Genomic DNA, 16,890 nt, shown 5'->3' on the forward strand with positions numbered 1-16,890 from the left:
GTCGAAGGGGAAGTAAATGTCCTCCGGTTACACTCTGTGTTCCCAAGAAGCTTGGTGGTGACTCTTATTGCTCTTCTCACCCATTGGAGCTCTGGGACCTTCCCTAACCTTTAACACACCTTCTTGAGCATAGATTCCCAGTTACTTACTGGGAGCTGTTGGGGAGGCTGTGAATTAATAACAGTAATAATAACAAGCAATGCCCATAAATGCAATGTGATACCCTGAACTGAACCCTAGGACAGAAGAAAGCACCCCAGGGGAAAGACTAGTGGGTACCCAGTTAAGAAGGCTGGAGTTTAGTTCAAAGCAAAGTACCAAGTTGGTTTTACAATGTATCACGATAATGTAATATGTTTATATTAGGAGAAACTGGGTGAGGGATATATGGGAAGTTTCTGTATCAGGCTTTGCAACTTTTCTGTAAAATTATTCCAAGATAAAATGTATTAAAAAAACTGAAAGGAAAAACAACATAATGAAAACAATGACCAAAACTAAACCCTCAAAGTGTAAAAACCTTAGGAACAGCAAAGCAGAATTTTAACTTGAAAATCACCCAAGGAAAGACCCTTACAGATAAATTAGGTGGAAAAATGAAAAGCAAAACTTCAGGCAGGTGTATTTGTGGTCCTCTCAGATGTAGAATTTATAGAAAACCTTCAGCAGAGCACGAGGACTAAGTTCTCTTCAGAAAAGTAAAGCAATTAAGGTACGATAGTGCTGTTACCTGCAGAACTATTATCATTGTCAAAAACGAGTAAACTGCAGCTGTGACTGGGGACAAAGCACTTCCGTCAGACTCAGGGACATCAAATAATGATTTCTTGTCTTGATACCGCCGTACCCACAATCCATGTCCTGTAGTAACGTTCAAAGAGAAATGTCGTTCATCCAATAGAGAGATAAGAACACTGCTAGTGAAAATTAAAGTAAAACTTTAAGATTATTACCTGACACAAGCACGTTCGATTTTATTAGCCTGACTTGCTGGGTCAGAGAGCACAAGCACACGATATTCTTGGCACCCACAATCAGACAGCTGGAAGGAGCTGGGACCTGGACTCTTCCTCCCACCAAGAGCTACCCACTGTGGGTGCTAAACGGCACCCACGGCCCTGACGCAGGAATTACAAGTGTGCTGGAGGCTGACAGTGTGCAGCCCCCAGAAGGGAATTTCCCAACATGTGAAAGTCAGTAGGCTCTTGATATTGCCCGTTACTGCCCCTTCCTGGAGAGTCAAAATTCACATACTGGGACTCTGGAAAGCCAGTGGTAATGCGCATTACTTAATCAACCGGGTCCCACACCTAAATGATAACAGAAGCCTTTTTAATGCCCTGAGCTCTGAGACCATATCACACCCACTTAGACTGAAAATATTAGGAGAAAAAAAATTGTGCCTGTACTGAACATGCACAGACTTTATTTTTCTTGTCACTATTCCCTAAACAATACAGTATAACAACTACCGTTTACATCATATTAGGTATTGTAAGCAATCTAGAGATGACTTATAATATACGAGAGGATGTGCATTGGTTATATGCAAATGCTACACTATTTTACATCAGGGACTTGAGCATCCATGGATTTTGGTGTCCTCAGGGGTCCTGGAACCAATCCCCGGGGATGGCTGTACTCTGCCACACTTATTCACCTAGGCATCGCAACGTGGCCTGGGCTGACGCAAACAGCCCTTGAGATCAAGCTGGTGAAAAACGCATGTTTTAACTTCAGAGTGCCCGGTCCGATGCGTTGGGCAGCCCACCAAGCTGGCCTGGAGGCTGTGCGGCAATGACCAGTCATTCGGGATCCATCTAGGAAACTTACCGACCGCTGAAAACAGAGACATACAAATGAGGAGAAGGACACACCAGAGCACATCGCAGTTCATCTGCCTCTCAAGCTGGCTGCGCTTGTAGCGGGGCCCGCTGTTGTTCAGCAGAGCCTTGGTTTCGTGTCCTGGGTGGGAGAGCGGAGGGACGTGGTAAATCAATGCCCAACAGCTAAGGGACCAAGTGCACTGACTCCGTGTGAATTACTACGCTGCCATCCAATGATACTATCAGTGCGGTTGAAAAAGCAGGGTATAAAATTAAGCTTACATATGTAGGAACCATGGCAAAACAAATGGAAAGCAATATGCTAAAATGCCAAGAGAACACTTTCGGTCGAGGTATTATTTGAATAAATTTTGCTTTTGCTCCTTTCCATTTTTCTAGTTTTCCAAATTTTCTACATGGGTTTATGTTACTCTTATAATCAGAAAAAAATTAAAAAGAAATGTTCGAGAACACAGCGTGCCCTCTGGCACCAGGCCTACCTGCATAGATGACGATGCCGACGACCGCGTCTGTGTTCCTGATGGTGCAGCCTCGAAGCAACAGGTTTTCTTTATACAGTCCAGCCTTTTTCCCATTGTCGTGTATGCTGTTAAGGAACAGTTGGCATGAGTCATGAGGTTGCCTACGTGAGCCTCCTCTCCAGTAGCACTGCTGTGGGAAGGCAGGCTCTGACACACAGAAGCTGGGGGAAGCCCAGATGCTGGACTTGCCCCAGGATTGCGCGGCTGTCCCAGCAGATCTCTCCAGGAGCTGCGATGAGCTGCTGTTCACTAGTAACTGGGCACCTGGAAGCAGTTCAAGAGCCTAATGTTTGCTTAACTTTGCATGTGGGCTTGTTTTCACTCCCGGGACTGACATGGCTAGAGAGGGCAGACCCCTGACTGCAGGACAGAGTTGGGAAGCCGGCCAGGGAGGACCTCTCTAGGTGGTCTCTGGTACATCTCCTGCTCGTCACAGAAAACGCTACTCCTAATCAGCACCTCAAGTTGTCACAAAAATACAAATATCTCTCTACAAAAGGGGATGATATTGGTTTTAGCAACATTTTTGTACATCCTTTTTACTTATAAAAAGTCATAAGGTCATGAGAAGTATTAATGTATTTAACTTGAAATGTGGTAAATTCCACGAGGCAATTTTATAAATTCTGTTTCGCTGCTGTTTAGCTTCAGAGGGACCGACAGTCCAAGGTTAAGCTGCTGGTTTTCAAACTCATTCCCCTGGCTTACTAATGACTTGTGCTGGCCAGGGCAGGCCTGTGCGAGGGCCATGCTGGGGCCTGATGCCACAGGTCACAAGGGATAGTTCCCCTGGATGCTTCCAGAACTACAGCAGGGGCCCAGCTTAACACAACCCGGGTAATGCCACCAAAAGGGGCCTTCCAAGAGGCCTCAGGAAAACCCTGCAGACCCACTGATCTCAGACTTCCAGGCTCCAGAGCTGTAAGACCACAAACTTCTGCTGCTAAAGCTGCCCAGTCTGCGGGACTCTGTTACGGCAGCCGAGCAGGTGTACGCACCCTGTAACATTTAATCCACGCCACTTAGGGGAGCTTACCCAGGTCAACTTTCAGGTCTCTTGACTCATCAAAACTGATCTCTTCCAAATCAAAACTGTCCAGAAGCAAAGCTGGATGAGAGGGCTGTCTGGTGATAACAACTACTGTCCACTGAAAAGCGTCCCACGTGGGCTTCCTTGGCAAATGCGGAGTTTGGCTGATGAATGTCCTGCCTGGCTTTTCCTTCTCAGGAGATGTTACGTTTTCCTGACCACACTTCCTGATAGTAACGGGACTCATTTGTCTGAGTCCCAGCACGTGAAGAAAGGGGAGTACTAGCAATTGCTGGCAGGAGCCTGCAGCCTGCACCAGCTCAAACACAGGAGTGCAGGGCTACAGCCCTCGTGGTGTCTCCCCCAAGGGCACAGGCCACAGTGCACAACTCCATGTACCTGGCATAGCAAACACTCTCTCCAGTTTGTATCACCTCCAGCACCTGGGGGTGCTGGCCCTCTGCTCTGTTATGCCCCAGGCGGTGGCTCCACTGTTGGCCTGGGTCCCTGGGCCAGCAACCTGGGTGTGCTTGCTGCCTCCTCCTTGTTTTCATACCCACTCAAACATCAGTCCTCGAGAACCTGCTCCCTGGCTGTTTCTTTAACCACGGTCACCTCCTTCCTGTCTCTGCACAGCACTGCTCTCTCACTCAGGCTTCTACCGCATCCTGCGACCGCCCTTGCTGGCCTCGACACCAGCAGCCTGGGTCCCTCGCATCTGTTTCTCACAGTCACCAGAGAGGTCCCTCGGGGTGCGTGTGTGAATGCCGCGTTCATCTGGGAGCATCCTTTGTGGGCTCCTCACTTCCTCTGCAGCCCTTTCTCTCCCCTGCCAGTGTGAGCTTCCCCCGGCCAGCCCACACAGCACGGCCCGTCCACCCCATGCCGGAGGATCTCGGCCATCTAGCTTGGGCTCAGGCTCTCCAGCCCTCATGAGGTTCTGTGCCAAGGTCCCAAGCCCTCCTGTCAGAGACTGCAGTATTCTTGTTTGCTTCGCTCTCTCTACTTCCATACACGGGCTCCTCATATCTTACTCCACTTTGCACCTCTGATGCCTATCTCAGTGCCCGGCACATGCTGAAGGCTGCCTCGTCCTCGGCTCGAGCTGGGTCCATCAGAGGGAGGAGTGGATGGGCACCAGAGAGGACGGGGGTTTATCCCTGCTCCTGCCCAGAGAGGGAGTCCTGGCTGGCTGTTCCCTAGACCAGGGCTGTGAATCTCCCCAGGTGACCTCTTTGACAGGAGTCCCCAGGGACCACTCCTCCCCATTGGGCAGTGACAGCTCAGCTGCTACTAACCCAGTACCTGCTCTGTCCCCTGGGGGCCCCTAAATCCCACCCACTCCTGCAGAAATGCATTCCTAGCAAATAACCTCCCTCTGATTATGCAAATTTGAGTGCTTGATCTGTCTCCAGAGGGGCCCCTGACTGAGGCGGGGAGGGAGGAAGGAATGATGCATAATTGATAGATAATTCCTTCCACTGCCAAATCCTGAGCAGAATATTTATAATAATAAGTTGCTCAGGCTTTTGTTTATCTAATGTAAATAAGTGCAGAAATTATAAAACTGTGTGTTTTGTGCTGATGTTCAGTCTTCTTGAAATGTAAATGTGTCAATTAAAGGTGCCAAGGTAAAATGAAAATATTCCAGTTTTAAAGAGTCTAGTTGATGTGGCTACAGTTCATTTTAATGCCTGGTCACTGGTAGTGAGGACATTCCGGACATTCCCAACAAAGCTCCATCCAGACACCAGGAGGAGGGAGCGGGGACCTGACAGCTCTATTGTTAGCAATGGCTCTACTGCTATTCCTAATGATGGTCTCCAGAGGGTGTCACCTTCCACGGTGGGGAGGCTGCCCCAAGAAGCCAGGGGCTCCCGATGGCAGCCAGTGGTCACACCAGCCCTATGTAGTCACATGCAGCTCTGCAGCACGCAGGGAGGAAGGCTCACGACCCTGTTTTGTGGGGGTAAGAGTGGAACTAGAGAGAGCAGGGGTGACTAAACCTGTATCAGACAAAACAGACTGAGCCAAAAGCTGCCCCAAGAGACAAAGAAGGTCATTATGTAATGAAAAAGGTCAATTAATTTAACAGGAAGATATAACCGTTATAAATATATTTGCACTCAATATTCAAAGCATCTGCATATATGAAGCAGACACTGAAGGAAGAAATAGGGAACAGGCTTTACAATGTGAAATGGAATTTTACACTAGATGACCAACCAACACACCTTTCTGCTTTATTCTTTAGGGGAAAGTGCAAATGTTCCATTGATTCTTGACTTCAAAGATCACTGTATGCCATAAAGTTGGCTGTGCACAAGGGAGCAGGGGCAACCTGAGTGAGATCTCACTCACAGGGGCCTCGCCAGGTGGCAACATGCCAGTGAGGACACCCACGCCGGGAACACTTGTCGTCAGCATCCATCAGAGTTGGCCTGGCTGGCTATAGGCAGAACAGCATCCACTCAGGAGCCCACTTGAGAGGGCGTCTCCCACAGCACCCAGGGAATCGAGACAGGCCTGGGGTGCTGGGCCACAGAGGGCCGGGCGTGGGCTGTCTGACACCACCCCACACTGAACTGCAGCTCCCTCTGCACTGAGCTCACCCCTCGTGTGTGCCCAAGGGCCCCACCAGCCTGGCCTTCTGTTACCTTCTCTCTTCTTAATAAGTGTGCCCCCTCTTTGTGAGGCCTCCATCTCTGGACCTCCTGTTCCAGCCACACTTCTAGAAAGAATGGCGGAGCAATATAATGGCCTCCCCTCCTCCCTCCCCACCTCCTGCCAGCTGGACCCCCTTCCCTGCCTCGTCTGCTCTGGCAGCTTGGCTGGCACCTCCTTAGGCTCTGTGGAACCTCCTTCCTCAATGTCCCTACTGTGCCACCACCCCAGGCACCGCCCTGAATGGCATTTCTGTCCCACAAAGGATGGCTGCTCCTGCTGCTGGGATTGCTTCCTCTGCACTCCTTTCCTTCCATCCTGTACCCTCTGCCCCTGGGGCCTGGCCTCCTCCCTGACTTCACACGTGCCCTCGAGTCAGGGGACCTCAGATCTGCACCTCAGCTCCCCTCACTCCCCTGAATTCCTGACCCACATCTGTGTACTGTCAGCTGGGTCGTCCCACCTGATCTACTTGCCAGCTCCTCAAATTCAGGAAACCTCAAAGCCTAACTTCCTTCCTCCCGCAGCTGCTCCTGATAAAATCGTTGAAGCTGCCTTCTCCACTGGATCCCTGCCCCCCAACCCGGGGAGCATGCGACTTCTCAGCCTGACTTCCCCCGACCCTTCTCGTTCCTGCTCCATATTATGGTCTGTAATAGAAATAGTGACGACAGCAGCCACAGTAATAGTTGCCAATACTGATAAAGCACCTGTCGTTCTGGAAGCTTTCTGTGTATGACATTAACTGACCTTTCAATAATGACATGAGGGGAGTCCTCAGATGAGTGGAGGTGTTTGCCTAGTTACCCAGCTAGAAAGTGGGGGTTCCAGGGCCTGTCAGCCTCAGCACTAAGAGGACCTGTTTAACACTCCACTAAGAAGGTAGTTTCCCGAAGGCAGGACTGAACGCCGCTGACTTAGGGTTCAATCCCCTTGTGCGCATACCCAGCTCTACAGCAGGCAACGAATGTGTGAGCTGCCGTCTGAGCATATGAACACCGCGTCTTTCAGAGGCTTCCTGGGGGACCCCGTACGGAGGAAGGGGAAGACAGGCCATGGGCTGGGAGTACACTTTTTGGAGAAGGATGTCAACCCCTTCTTTTCTGATTGGTAGAGTTGACACCATGAATTAGGCCAAGAGCAAGAATACACACAGAACATTCTCCATGGAGGCTGTCCTCAACTGGTCCACATTCGTCATTTCAGGTCAAGAAGCATTTGGAAACTCCGCACCTGCGCCAACTTGGGCCTGGGGATTCCCAGTAGTGCCAAGGATGGTGCCATGTGTATGAACTCCTGGGCCAGTGGGGCAAGGAGGCCTGGAGAACACTGCCCAGGAGTGGAGAGACCAGCAGATCCACCGCAGACCACTCATGCATGGAGAGGGGATTATTTTATCCTCCAATCTTATATATGTTAGTGTTTCTTCTCACGAATCCTCTTTTAATTGGCTCTTTTAAGGAATGATCTAACATTATCCAAGTTCTGGCTCTCAGGTAAGAAGAAGGACAATTTCAGTGGGTGACCTGAGCCGTCTCTTGGGCTGCAGACAAATTTCGCCTCTCACTGTGAACAGCTATCATTCGCCTGTTCACCCCCGCATCACCACCCCGGCAATGCTGGATATGTCCGTAAATGAGAAGATGCAAACTTATACCAAAAGCTCTCAGAAATGGAGCCCATTTTCAGAGGCAGAGCTCCCCCATGCCCCCGAGTATCTAAGGGGAGGCCACTCTGTGCCCGGGCCACTAAACAGGAGCAGAGCAGGACAGCACAGGGACACAGCCCCACATTCTCCGGACAGGAGAGCTGAGCCTGTGGAGTTTGCTGGTGCAGCGCACGAGGGCAGGTCCAACGCAACATTCCTCAGACCCTTGTCACGGGCTTCGTTCTCCAGGAGACCGTCCCGGATGGCCCCACAGGGCCACTCGGCAACTCCATCCTGACACTGCCTATTCTCTCCTATGTTTTCCCCACACCACCGACCAGACACATGCACACACGCACGATGATTATGGAAATCTCCAAACAGACATGAAAGTAAAGAGTATAATTATCGCCCAGGTATCCATAGCCCAGCTTCAACAGGTGCCCATGTAGGGCCAGTCCCTATGCCATCGATCTGCCTTGTTTGCCTTTCTGCTGTGGAGCAACGAAGGGGCTACACCATCAGACACACTATGTATTGGACTTATTTTTTATACTGTCTCTCTTTTCTCCTAACTAGAATGAAATAAACACAAAGGCAGGGATTTTTGCCTATTGAGTTCACTGCGTTATATCCAGAGCCTTGAACAGGGTCCCACACAGAGTGACCAGTGTTTAGTGACATGTGGATGAATGAACAAGGGAAATCCCACCTCCTCCCACCTGGCTGTGGCTTGCATCTAATGGGACCCCGTGTGGTCAGCGAGGCTTCCCGGGTCACCCCCTCTCCTCCCCAGGGCCCACTAGAGGAGGGCAGAGCGCACCTCCTCTCCTCCCAGATGGCACTAGCGCGTCTCCACTGCTCACCGCATCTTATAACACAAGCTAGTCCCGTGAGCAGCCAAGAAGGCTCGGGTGCTGGGCAACGTTCCCAAAGGGCTAGGGGCAAAGAAAATCAAACACATATTTTATAAATGTGTGTGTGTGTGTGTGTGTGTGTGTGCGCGTGTGTACACACATAAATACAGTTTATCAAACGGGGAGACAAGCACAGGAAGATACACGATACTCACATGCAACCACGAAACCTAGTCAGGTCGTTGTTTGGCTTCTCACACTCGATTACGCTGGTGAACGTCAAGGGATTGAATTCGGAGACCTAAAATAATAGCACGCATACGTTAGAGAAATCTGGGCTCGAGCTGTTCTGTTCTAAAAGGCACTTGTTTTTCTGTCTCAGACATTGCATGGGAGAAGAACTCTGCCTATGAATCTCTGCAGAAAGCCAAGGCACTCCTGCTTTTTCATTCTTATAATAAATAACTAACCATTTTATAATGAATAACAGTAAGTGGACCAGAACTGGTTAGTAAGTGAGCGAAATGACTATGGCTTTACCGCAAAACGAGAATATGAGATAATGGCAAAGGCAGCCACCAATGAAGGAATGAATGTGTTTTTTGAGACAGACCAGCACCTTCCAATTTTCTATATAGATTCAGAGAAGCAAATTCCACCCAGAAAACAGGAACTTACACCAAGGTACTATTTCCTCAACGTACACTACAAATTCTTCATGAATCTTTAATGAAAAAGATTTAAATAGCTAATGTGTGAGCCAACAAATTATTATGCTCAATTAAAAAAAATGACAGCTCACCACAAAAAAAGTCTGTAATTTAGAATTTTTCCATTGATAGATACAACCGTACCTGGCTCATACGAAGAGCTCAGGAGTGGGAGAAGGGGGAAGAAAGGAGAGAAAAAGAATAAGCCTTTAGTGTAAATAACAGTACAATGAGTGGATTTCTTTTTTATCAGCTCTCTGGTCAGGCCTGTCCTTCTATTTTCTCCATCAAGGGTCACAACATGGTAAAAAGTTAAAAGTGTCTTTGCTCACACAAGCATATCTTTACAAAAAATCACCAAAATGGCATAAACACTGTGGACACCACCCCAGGTAATATGACTCCACAACACACTTCCTTGCACAGAATACAGCCAGGGAGGTAAACAGTCAAAATTCTTTTCCTACTGTTTCCCAATGTATCTCGCACGTGAAAAGGAGAACTCACTAGATAATTGTAGCTCAATTCAATAACTGAAATTGAAATGCTATTTTAAAAGTCTCTTCTTGAAGTTTAATTAGCCATCGGTCCCCTTTTTCCTTGGACTGAAATGGCCTCTCACGCTATTTCCAGAGCAAGGCTATGGTTTAAGGAGTATTGTGTTTATTTAAAGCCTTGTGGATTATCGTGAAGCCTGGGGATGGCTCTTTCCCGGGCAGACATTTGCAGATGCAAAAGTACAGGATGGCCATGAAGGGACTGAGCTCCAGAGAATACCAGGATTATTCTTGGCAGACGAGGAGGGTAGAACTTAAAATATTCTGTCTCTGTTTATTATTCTTTCTCTCTAAGAAAAATGCAATGTACATGGCTCAGAAGCAGTAGGACATTCTGTCTCTGGGACTTTAGAGCTGCATTTGTGATGTTCTACCAGCCTTGGGGGATGGGCACAGGGAGTGTGCCAGGGCATGGGACACCTGGCCCCACTGGCATCCTCTGGAATTGGGGAGGACTTTTAGAACTGGGGGGATCTTTAGAGACTATTAGCTGCTGAATTGTATCCCACCCCAGCCCCAGAATTCATATGCAGAAGCCCTAACCTCCAGGAACTCAGAATGTTCCCCTGTTTGGAGATAGGGTCTTTAAAGAGGTGACCAAGTTAAAATGAGGTCATTAGGGTGGGCCCTGATCCAATAGGACTGGCGTCCTTATAGGGGGAGGAGACCAGGACACAGACACACACATAGAGGGCAGGACCACGTGAGGACATGGGAGAACGGCCGTCTACAAGCTAAGGACAGGCCTCAGAAGAAACCAAACCTGCCAACCCCTTAATCTCAAACTTCCAGCTTCCAGAACTGTGAGAAAATAAACTTTTGTTTAAGCCGCCCAGTCTGTGGTACTTTGTGAGGGCAGCCCTAGCAGACGAATACAGAGACTGTCTTTGAGTTTCTCATTTACAAAGCAGTTCACATCCAGAGCACGGCTTTTAGATGAGGCCAATTCCGTGGACACTGATAGTTTCTAACAATAGGCGATATAGCAGCACTCCTCATTTAAGAAATACATTTGTTTATAGCTCCATCCAGCCATTGACCCCCCTGCCTCACTCCAAGCCAGCTTCAAGGCCAAGGTCATGCCCTAGTTATCCCTCAGCCAGACTTTTGTCAACCTGCCCCCCTGGAGCACGGACAGAGGTAGAGGCCCCGATCTACCCTTCTGCTCTCAGCACACTAACTTCACCTTTTAAATAAATTACATATACGGTTAGGAAAAGGAAAAAGTTCTGGAGACAGATGGTGGTGAAGGTTGTACAACAGTGTGAATGAACTTAATGCCACTGAACTGCACACTTAAAAATGATTAAAATGATAAATTTTATGTTACGTATATTTTACCACAATAAAAAAAAATTTTAAAGCAGATATAAACAAACGCTGAGAAGTGACTGAGAAGAAACAACTTAATCATCACATAGAACATAGCCCAGAAATCTGGGAGCTTTCAGTACAAGCACAAAGTCTCCTGTGTAACTAATTCTTGAGGGAACCACTGTGCTGGTGGTCGTTATTGTCAACATAATGATGAGTTTTTGATAGTTGCTAAATGCTGGGCATTGTGCTAACCTGCCGTACTTTCTTACAACACTGCTAAGAGGTGGTTTTTTGCACTACCTCCAATTTAGGAGCTTTAAGAACCTTGCCCAGGGTCATATGCCCAAGGTCACAGTGGCCTTGGAGTAACTGACCAAAACCTCCTCAGCCTCTGAGACATCAGCTCAGCCATTGACCCTCACTTGAGACAGTCTTGTGTTAACAGGAAAAGATCATGCCATGTCCAATAAGCCAGAATGTAAGAGATTGTACAGAAATTTCTAAAAGACTTAAAATATGTTTGAAAGTTTTCAAAAATATGCTTCAGTTAAATATACCCCTATCTGACTGTCGATACCCTCTCTTCATCTTCAGCAATGCCTGTGGAATTAGCAGAGTTCACCCAAAAAGGGAGTAAAAAATCAGGAAACCAGGAGTTCAGTCCTAGTTCTTCTGATAAATAAATATGACATTTTGGCAAGTGAAGAGAAGGCATCTGGACTTGGATCTCTGGGGTCTCTGTAGCCCTCCAAGGCCACAGTTCTGTAGGATGCAGAGGTGGTTCCGATTCACCCCCTGCTTGTGATGACGGGCTCCCTCCTGCAGAAAGAGCATTGCCTATGAGTGCTGCTCACACATACAGGCCTCGAGCCAAAGCTGCCACCCTCTGAGGCTTGGCCCCAGCGTCTTGGACTACATGTGGCTCACCCACTGCAGAGCACACGAGTTCAAATAAGCACCTCACTGGCAATAAAATGCCAGTAGTTTTTGTTGTTATCCTCCAAATATTTTCGAAGCTTCTTTGGACAAAGTGATTCGACTTATAGGGTGGAAAGAAAGAGGCGGGACAGTGATGCAGCAGCGATCCCTCCAGCCCTGCCCCTGAACTGGCCTGTCTGCTAGAAACTGCAGCCGCGGGTGTGCTCCCTCCCTCCCTCCAGGGCTGCCAGCGCCCCACACACTCTCCTGCTTCCTCCTGGTGCCCGGCACCCCTCCCGGACAGCAGGTATCTGTGCAGGGGCTGTGCCCCCCTCTTCAACCACACGGGGGAGGCACATGTCTAATTCAGGAGAGCCCAGACTCTTAGTTGAGTGAAGGCTTGATTCATAGGGAAGCTTCCGTTACCAACCTTGTTTTTCACATTTGCATTAAATGGATTTCCACGAAGAATTCAAAATAAAAGCAAAAGCACATTTCCTCCATCTTGAAACAGAAGCAGTAACGTCTGAAAGAACATTTACAGCTCATGACAGAGGAGGCTACAACGTTTTCTATCATAAAAGAAATGCAATAAAGCATTTTACACTGCTTCAGCTGATGGGGTGAGCATGCGCCACAGGTGCACACCTGGGCATCTGCCAGGTACGCTGCCAGCAGGGACCCTGCCTGTACTCTCCAGGGGAAACTTCAGCATGAAGCCTTGTGTCCAGGTCTCTGGACGACGGGGGCAGAGAGGAGCACGGTAGAGAACGCATAGCACCTGCACCAGCAAGAAGACACAGAACACACACATGCTCCTCTGTCCTCTGCATCTGGATGTTGTCCTGAAAATGCCCTTTGTGTCCCATCATGATACTCCCAGGTCACAAGGAAGTCAAAGTCCCCCTACCCTGTCCACCTCCAGCCTTAACATCACCTCCAGACATGGGCCTCAAGGCCTCTCAGTGGACAAATGCAATACTTTTAACTGCCTGCCTGCTGTAGGCCTGTCCCTGGCGCTGAGTGATCACAGTGACACCAAAGGCCAGTCTGACCACAGAGGTATTCTCCTTAACAAAGCCTCGGTGACGGCTGCTTCCCTGCAGGATGAAAGCCGCAGCAGTGAGGCTCTGCCCAGGACAGACCCCCTTGGCTGCTGCCCCTCCCAGCACCCATGCCTGCCATAATGGGTGCCCTGCTGATGCCCAGACCTTTCTGCACATCCTCCTTTACCCTCCCATCCCACTGCATCAGCTAACTGCCCTTGGGTTTCAGGATGCCATCTTTTCTGGGGGAGACTTTCTGACGGTCCCCTAGGTAGGGCAGGCAGGTGCACTGCTCCAAGCTTGCACAGCCCCCATGCAGACATCAAACCTCGTGCTTCCGGGTGTGACTGGAGCTGGGTCCCCTGCCTCCCTCACTAGACCACGGCTCCCTGAGGACAGGCACACTGTGCCCTGGAGACCAGCACAGAGCCTGGTGCACACACGGTTGAAGGGTGATAAATGCTTATTTCAGAGGGATCTTGTATACTATAAGCTTCCAAATCATTCCAGAACTTGGTGCTGGGCTCCTAGGGGCCTAGACCTCCTGCTTGCTGCACTATCAGCGTGCAGGCTGGTGCCCTGCTGGAGAAGGCAGGACTGGCAAGAGGGGCTGGTAGGGCTTCTCCACAGTTGTAGAGACCATGGCCTCTCTTTTATAAGTGCAAGCACATTTCACTTGGTAGCAACATGTAATAAAATGATTCCTTCACAGCCTCTAGTTGAGTTCTGTATTTATTGGCAATGTATGAAGAATACCTGAATTAATTTAGGCAAAGCATTTTAGCCCAAATTAATGGAATAATTGCCTCAACTCTTTTGTCTTGTACTTTTAATCCTAATTAATATTTGTATTCGCTATGTGCCTGTCAGACTCATGGGAATTCAAAGGAGGGAAGATGCCCAATACTGAATGAATTTACTTACTCAAAGATTGTATTGCCAAATCAACATTTCCAATTTGCTAACCTGAAACAGCAAAGAAGTCTGTCTTGTCCACTACAGAGTCCCAGGCACGTAGCAAGCACAATCAGTTATTTATTAAATAAATAAATACCCAAATGAAATCATGCTGGTGGCAGGAAACATCAAACATATCAATATAAGGGGCCTTTTAAAGTAATCATTTATCCAAAGAGTTACACAGATTCAGTGTTACAGGAAAAGTTTATGCCCCAAAACAAATACTGAATAGAAATGATCATGAAACCCATTCAAATAGCAATTTAAGCTGCAATAGCAATGGCTGTGACTGTTATTTAAGGTGCCCTAAGTGCAGGAGTGCGTGAGCAGTCTGGCACAGCAGCCCACGACAAAGCTCTGGACTGCACACGATACTGGAGGCGACAGATTCTATGAGGGCCTCGTGCTTCCTGATGTCCCCTGTGTCTCCTGGTTAACCCAGCTGACAGGGATGACTGGGATAGACATCAGCGCCTCCTTCCTCAGGAGCGACTTCACACCGTGCCAGGAAGCTCAAGGCCTTTGATGGCTCTCGGAGAAACCGATCAAGGGGTGTCTGTTGCTGCCTTCTTTCTTCTCTTTGCTGGCGAGTAGGAAGCAGCTTTCCCCTCATTAAATCTGACTCAAGAATGTGGAGCTGGCCCTGCATTTTCATCCTTTGTTCCCTTGCCTCCTTGCTGCTTCACAGTCAAAAAACCTCCAAGCTTCCTTCCGTTTAAATGATGGCAAAATTCAAAGGCTCGCGGTGCTGGGTTTGAGTCTGAATTCTCGAAATCAAAACCCTTTCTTTCCCTCCTAGCCATAAATGCTTCATGATGCCTTAGTGGGCTGTGGCTGTCAGCAGAGCCCGGCTTTTTCCTTCATCAAATGTGTCTAAGAGTATCTAAGAACTGGGTGTGCATTCAGACAGTACGGAATCAGAATTGTTTCACAGAACACCAACTTCAAAACCTAAATGAGGGCTGTGCTTTAAATAGCCCTCTAAACGTATCTGTACTTAGTCCAACAGGGTGCCATCGTGTGACACACATCTGGAGCCATGCTGCTGAGCTAATCCACACACCGGGAGACAGGTCAGCCTGTCTGCTTCACAGCCATAGGCCACTTTGTGCCTCTACCACCACCACAGGTGGGGTAATAGTGTAAGCAAAGGTGACACTGCAGGGTGTGAACCTGTTACCCTTCAGAGATCACTGAGCAGACAGCCTTGCTGGAGAGAAGGTGCTCTCTCCCTGGGACTGCAGCCTCAGGTGGGTTTATAGTAGAGTAGACCCTACGGGTAGAGCCCCATCTATAGGGCCATTGGTAGCCATGCAGAAGAAAGCCACAGTGTTGGTCTTAGAAGTAAATAGAGATGGAAGATATATAAACAAAGAGGAGATCAGCTAAGGAGCTCTTGTGCTAACGTAGGGAATGACTCCAAGATTAAAATGGCAGTAGGAATGGGAAATTCTAAAGCACAACCAAACTAGCTCAGTCATCAGGTTCAAAAGAAAAGCAGTCCAGCACTGAAGGACTAGGCAATTTGGACCAAACATCTAGCAGCAGATAAATAGAGACACTGGATAGAATATCAAAAACACCTGCCTGGAAATATCAGAGATTTAAGAAGAAAGTGAATAATCAATCCAAGACCTAAAAAGACAAATATCTTGAGAGTTGAGACTGGTCTTTGGAGGCTCTTTTCCCTTAGTGGAGTCTACAAATTCTGATGGAGGCAGTTGAGAAATTGAGTAGAACTGGTGAGACGAAAGTTGGAGCTTAGGACCCATATGTTCCCTAGTGCTGCTGGAGCAAATTGCTACAGACATGGTAGCTTAAAACAGCATGAATTTGTTATCTTACAGTTCTGGAGGTCAAAAATTAGAAATGGGCCTCATTGGGCTAAAGCCAAAGTGTTGGTAGGGCAGAACCAGGCATAACAGGAGATAAGGCATCACGTAATAAGAAACAACAAAATAAGAATAGAAACAGGCCCATAGCGGCTTTAAAATTACTATGTTTGTTATGATCATGAAGCTTAAGATGAGACTGAAATTTTGGAAGAGCTAGAAACTATAAAATGTGACCGAATAGATTTATAAAAAAAATTACAGCTACCCCAAATTTTCAATTAAAAGCTCAATGAATGGTTTTATGCACGGATTCAGCAATCATGATGAGAAAATTAGTAAACTCCAAGAAACATCATAAAAATTATTTTTAATAAAGCACGTGAAGACTAAAGGATGGGAAGTCCAGAAGAGAGGGCAAGAGACATAGAAGACAGAGGAAGTCTAACATATATGGAACTGGAGCCCCAGCAGAAAAGGAGAGAAAGAATGATGCAGGAGCAATATTTGAAGAAATAATAGCTGAGCACTTAGTAAATCTGATTAAAAAGCACCAAATCACAAGTCCAAGAATCTTAAATAGGGTAAATAAAGATTATACCAAGGCACTAAAACAATACAATGATACTAAAATGAACAAAACCAAAACGATAAACTCTTAGAAGGAAATTGAGAAAATGTGTTACTGGCACATCAGAGCTAAAGAAAATATTAAATGATAGTCTTAAAAGAGAAGGAAAATTGGCACTGATGAAAGAGCTAAGACGCAGAAACGAAAGTCAACAAAATGGTAAATATGAGGGCAAATATAAACTCATGTTTAATATAATAAATAATAGTAATATCTTAAGAGATTTTTAAAATTGATATAATTACAACATACTACAGTATATAAGCTGGGAGAGAATAAAAAGACGTTTTTGTCAAAGAAAAAAAGACCCTTGTCCAGGAAGAGAATAAAAATCAATTCATATTAAATATAG

General features: G+C 47.4%; 1 protein-coding gene across 1 annotated transcript in view; it reads right to left on the bottom strand.

Moving 5' to 3' along the window:
* ATP10A (ATPase phospholipid transporting 10A (putative)) overlaps window positions 1–16,890 on the bottom strand; it is a 144,477-nt gene that overhangs the window by 35,727 nt on the left and 91,860 nt on the right. The window contains exons 3-6 of the mRNA XM_069465822.1: window positions 8,783–8,868; window positions 2,327–2,433; window positions 1,834–1,965; window positions 731–861 (exon numbers count right to left, since the gene is read on the bottom strand). Coding sequence (XP_069321923.1) covers window positions 731–861; window positions 1,834–1,965; window positions 2,327–2,433; window positions 8,783–8,868 — 456 coding nt within the window. The remainder of the gene's footprint in view (window positions 1–730; window positions 862–1,833; window positions 1,966–2,326; window positions 2,434–8,782; window positions 8,869–16,890) is intronic.

The sequence above is a fragment of the Eulemur rufifrons genome, chromosome 3 (genome assembly GCF_041146395.1).
Source record: "Eulemur rufifrons isolate Redbay chromosome 3, OSU_ERuf_1, whole genome shotgun sequence".
NCBI classification, from domain to species: Eukaryota; Metazoa; Chordata; class Mammalia; order Primates; family Lemuridae; genus Eulemur; species Eulemur rufifrons.